This window comes from Nerophis ophidion, linkage group LG19 (assembly GCF_033978795.1).
Source record: "Nerophis ophidion isolate RoL-2023_Sa linkage group LG19, RoL_Noph_v1.0, whole genome shotgun sequence".
Lineage (NCBI taxonomy): Eukaryota > Metazoa > Chordata > Actinopteri > Syngnathiformes > Syngnathidae > Nerophis > Nerophis ophidion.
This window is the reverse complement of record NC_084629.1, coordinates 10,246,395-10,251,394: the sequence shown is the minus strand read 5'-3', so window position 1 is coordinate 10,251,394 and position 5,000 is coordinate 10,246,395. Positions and strand designations below refer to the sequence as shown.

At 34.2% G+C, this 5,000-nt stretch overlaps 1 protein-coding gene and 1 long non-coding RNA gene across 2 annotated transcripts in view; one reads left to right on the top strand and one right to left on the bottom strand.

Annotated features, from left to right (window-relative positions):
- The first annotated feature begins 2,695 nt into the window (after positions 1 to 2,695).
- LOC133537944 (kelch-like protein 6) overlaps positions 2,696 to 5,000 on the top strand; it is a 15,034-nt gene continuing 12,729 nt past the window's right edge. The window contains exon 1 of the mRNA XM_061879132.1: positions 2,696 to 3,087. Coding sequence (XP_061735116.1) covers positions 2,861 to 3,087 — 227 coding nt within the window. The 5' untranslated portion in view covers positions 2,696 to 2,860. The remainder of the gene's footprint in view (positions 3,088 to 5,000) is intronic.
- LOC133537945 (uncharacterized) overlaps positions 2,749 to 5,000 on the bottom strand; it is a 4,515-nt gene continuing 2,263 nt past the window's right edge. The window contains exon 4 of the long non-coding RNA XR_009802893.1: positions 2,749 to 2,965. This is a non-coding gene — a long non-coding RNA (uncharacterized LOC133537945). The remainder of the gene's footprint in view (positions 2,966 to 5,000) is intronic.

Here is a 5,000-nt window from a genome sequence, read left to right as displayed (position 1 = left end):
CGGAATAGAAATTGAAAGAGTAAATGAAACCAAATTTTCTAGGTATAATGATTGATGATAAATTGAACTGGAAATCTCATGTAAAAAAATATACAACATAAAGTTGCAAGAAATACATCAATAATGAATAAAGCCAAATATGTTCTAGACCAAAAATCTCTTTATATTCTCTACTGCTCACTAGTGTTACATATCTGAGTTACTGTGTAGAAATATGGGGAAATAATTACAAAAGTACACTTCATTCACTAACAGTGTTACAAAAAAGATCAGTTAGAATAATACATAATGTTGGATATAGAGAACATACAAACCCTTTATTTATTGAATCAAAGATACTGAAATTCCACGACATAGTGGAATTGCAAACAGCTAAGATTATACACAAAGCAAACTATAACCTGCTTCCCAAGAATATACAACAATTCTTCTCAACAAAAGAAGAGAAATATAATCTTAGAGAAAAATGTAATTTAAAACATTTTGTATGCACGTACAACACTTAAGACCTTCAGTATATCAGTATGTGGAATTAAATTATGGAATGGATTAAGCAAAGCAATCAAACAATGTACTAATATGATCCACTTCAAGAAACTCTTCAAACTGGAAGTGTTTACAAAGTACAAAAATGAAGAACCATGATAAACATTCTGATTTTACTCACCCATTCATTCTCAAAATCATCTCATTGTATGGAATAAAACTTACTTCTCCAATTATTTATTTATTTGTATTGTGATTACTTATTACTTATGGAGTACATTGTCAATACATTGAGAACAGGAAGTGAACAAAAGTTTTAAGCAACTGTTATGTAAAGAAAAGGGGTAGGATTAAATAAGCTCTGCTTCTTCCTACTCCTTTTCGAACATGTTGAAAAGAGAAACTGGAAATTGTGATGTATCATGTTGTATGCTTGCATGCTCAAAATAAACTCAAACTCAAGTGTTCTCTATAACGCATCCATCCATCCATTAACTACCGCTTGTCCCTTTCGGGGTCGCAGTAGGTGCTGGAGCCTATCTTAGCAACCAGTCTGTGGAATGATCTCCCTGACCACCTGAGGGCACCACAGACTGTGGATGCTTTTTTAAAAAAAGCTTAAAAACCCTTCTTTTTAAACATTTTTTTTTAAATGTATGCATACTAGTTCTAGTTATTAAGCTGTTGTAGTTTTATTTTTATTAATTTTTTATCATCTTTTTATTATGTTTTAATACACTGTAGCACTTTGAGGTTGTTTGCTCAATGTAAAGTACTTTTTACAAATAAAATATATTGTTATTATTATTATTAGAACTGACAGTGAATGAATAAATGCATTCTTTTGTAATTATTTCCCCCATATTTCTACATATTACCCGATATAGTAACACTAGCGAGCACTAAAGAATATGAAGAGATTTAGCTTCTGTGCGTTCTCCTCTGAGCAAAATATGGCCATTCGTCTGCAAATTATTCTAACTTTAGATCCTTTGTAAATTTATCCTTTGAAATCTTGTTTATAAATATATTTCATAATTGTGGTACCGGTATTGATAACTGGGGTATGCCACAAAATATATTGACATGTGTTCGCCTAGCTTTACATATTGCTTACACATTGGTCAAGTAGCTTCTTACCCAGATCAAGACCAACCCTCTGATGTCATTTCATTCTGATTTTAATGTCGTCTTGTCTTTTGGTGTCGTTTTTTTAAACCAATTTACACTAACTTTGCATGGTAATGGTGACATAAAATTAAAAGAACACATCAAAATAATGTATATTTAAGATGACGTTATTATAAGATTGGTTCTTTAATCTGGATTAATGTTTTCTTAGTTCACCGGTGGTGAATGTCAATGTCTGACTTTTAATGCAAATAAAAAACAAGATTAAACCCAATGTGGGAGGTTTGAAAATGACGATGCAACATTGCCACCTGGTGGAGGAGATGGCAAATGGCACCAATATGTTTCATCACAATCACAATATTGAAATAGTAAACATGATTATAATGAACAAATGTATAAATATATATTGTCAAATAAAATAACGACAATATATATATATATATATATACACATATATATACATATATATATATATACATGTATATATATATATACATACATGTATATATATACATACATTATATATATATATATATATATATATATATATATATATATATATATACATACATATATATATATATACATATATATATATATACATACATATATATACATACATATATATATACATACATCATATATATATACATACATATATATATATATACATACATATATATATATACATACATTATATATATATATATATATATATATATATATATATATATATATATATATATATATATATATATATATACACATATATATATATACACATATATATATATATATATATATATATATATATATATATATATATATATATATATATATATATATATATATATATATACACACACATACACATATACATATATATATATATATGAATATTATTATATTAAATAACCAATAACCATAATCTGTTATCATACAAGCAAATTTTACAATAAACACTACATACAAGTATTTGTAATATTGCTTTAAAGGCCTCAGAGCATTAAAAAGGGAAGTTTCGCTGAGTGTCAAAAGAGGAAGTACGTTAAAAAAAATGTTGCAACATGCATGTTGGAGACAGAAAAGAAATAGGAAGTTCGCAAGAAAGGAAAGCAAGACAACAAAGCGGCAGCAAGCTCGCCAGCGTAACAACCACAGGAGTATTATGGTCCGTGCATCTTGCAGGTGTTCACCGAGGGAGAGAAGTGAGCAGTAGTTTCAAGAAGAGCCTTAAAAGATGAGCGACTCACTCGAGAAGACGACAGAGGGCCCTTTGTTGGAAGACGCGGGCTCGGAGAGTGGCAGCGAGTACCACTGGGAAGATGGAGGCCTGGCCATGGAGCTGCAGAGAGGGATGGAGAACTTACGAGTCAACCTGGAGCTCACCGATGTGACGATATGCGTTCAAGGACAAGACTTCCCTTGCCACAGGGCCGTCCTCGCCGCCGCCAGTCAATACTTCAGGTAAACAAAAGGAACTATACAAACCCCAAAACCGGTGAAGTTGTGTAAATGGTAAATAAAAACAGAATATAACTATTTGCAAATAATTTTCAACCTATATTCAATTAAATAGACTGCAAGGACAAGATACTTAATGTTCAAACTGGAAAACTTGGTTATTTTTTTTACAAATATCATCTCATCCAGAATTTGATGTCTGCATAATGTTTCAAAAAAGCTGGCACAAGTGGCAAAAAAGACTGAGGAAGATGAGGAATGCTCATCAAACGCTTATTTGGAACATCCCACAGGTGAACAGGCTAATTGAGAACGGGTGGGTGCCATGATTGGGTATAAAAGCAGCTTCCATGAAATGCTCAGTCATTCACAAACAAGGATGGGGCGAGGGTTACCACTTTGTGAACAAATCCGTGGGCAAATTGTCCAACAGTTTAAGAACAACATTTCTCAACCAGCTATTGCAAAGAATTTAGGGATTTCACCATCTAAGGCAGGGGTGCCCATTACGTCGATCGCGAGCTACCAGTCGACCGCGGGGGGTGTGTCAGTCGATCTCGAGCCAGGCTTTTAAAAAAAATAGACCTAAAAATGAGTGATCATCAATCTTCACCAAGACGTCACTTAAATGACATTCACGGTACCGGAGTGTCTTGTGAGATGACGCTGGCTGCTGCAAGATCATTATTATTAAAATATGACCGAGAGGAAGGCGAGTAACACTTTTTATTTCAACAGACTCTCGCGCCGTACCTTCCGTCAAAACTCTAAAGGCCGACTGCACATTTCCTATCTTCACAATAAAAGCCCTGCTTCATGCTGCCTGCGCTAACTAAATACAGAGTCTCGGAAAACTGGAGTGCACAAGCGATCCCTCAGAAAGCTGGCGTGCACAAGTGATGTGCACGCCAGCTTTCAGAGACTCTTATTTTGTTAGCGCAGGCAGCATGAAGCAGGGCTTTTATTGTGAAGATAGGAAATGTGCCGTCGGCCTTTAGAGTTTTGACGGAAGGGACGGCGCGAAAGTCTGTTGAAATAAAAAGTGTTTCTCGCCTTCCTCTCTGTCATTTTTTCATAATAATGAACTGGCAGCAGCCAGCGTCATCTCACAAGACCCTCGGGTGCCGTGAATGTCAATCAAGCAAGCTACGGAATTTGCCGCCAATGTTTTTCTTGTAAAGTGTATGGAAGCTGGATGAATTAGATGCCAAAAACCAACCACTTTCATGTGGTATTGTACAGAAAGGACAACTTTTTTTCTCCTCCATTTGAAAATGTGGGCGTTATCATCATCACTGTCTGATTCCAATCAATGCAAGTCATCAGAATCAGGTAATACACCAACTTATATTCTTGTCTTCGTGAAAGAAAGACATCTATATGTGTTACACATGCTTGTATTATCATTAAACACATTTAACTTGTTTACAAAAATGTCTCTTTCATAAATAAATAAATATAAATGATATATATAAATGAGGTAGATCCCCTCGAGTTGGTCAATTGAAAAGTAGCTCGCCTGCAGAAAAAGTGTGGGCACCCCTGATCTAAGGCAATGGTTCTTTACCTGGGTTCGGTGAGTCGGCCTCAGGGGTTCGGCAGAGGTCAAAAGACACCGAACTCATCGTGTAAATACAAACTTCTCACTATCGGCGTATTACGGATACGGCAACAGCTGACTGACTTGCAGGTGTGTAATTTGTTGTGAGTTGGTTTTGTTGCTTGAACAAGGTGATGTTCATGCACGATTCATTTTGTGCACCAGTTAAAAAAAAAACATGGTAAAACATTAGTAGGGGAAAAATATTCACCATTAATTAGTTGGTTATTAACATGCAAATTAGTAACATATTGGCTCTTAACTAGTCATTATTAAGTACTTATTAATGCCTTATTCGGCATTATAACCCTAACCC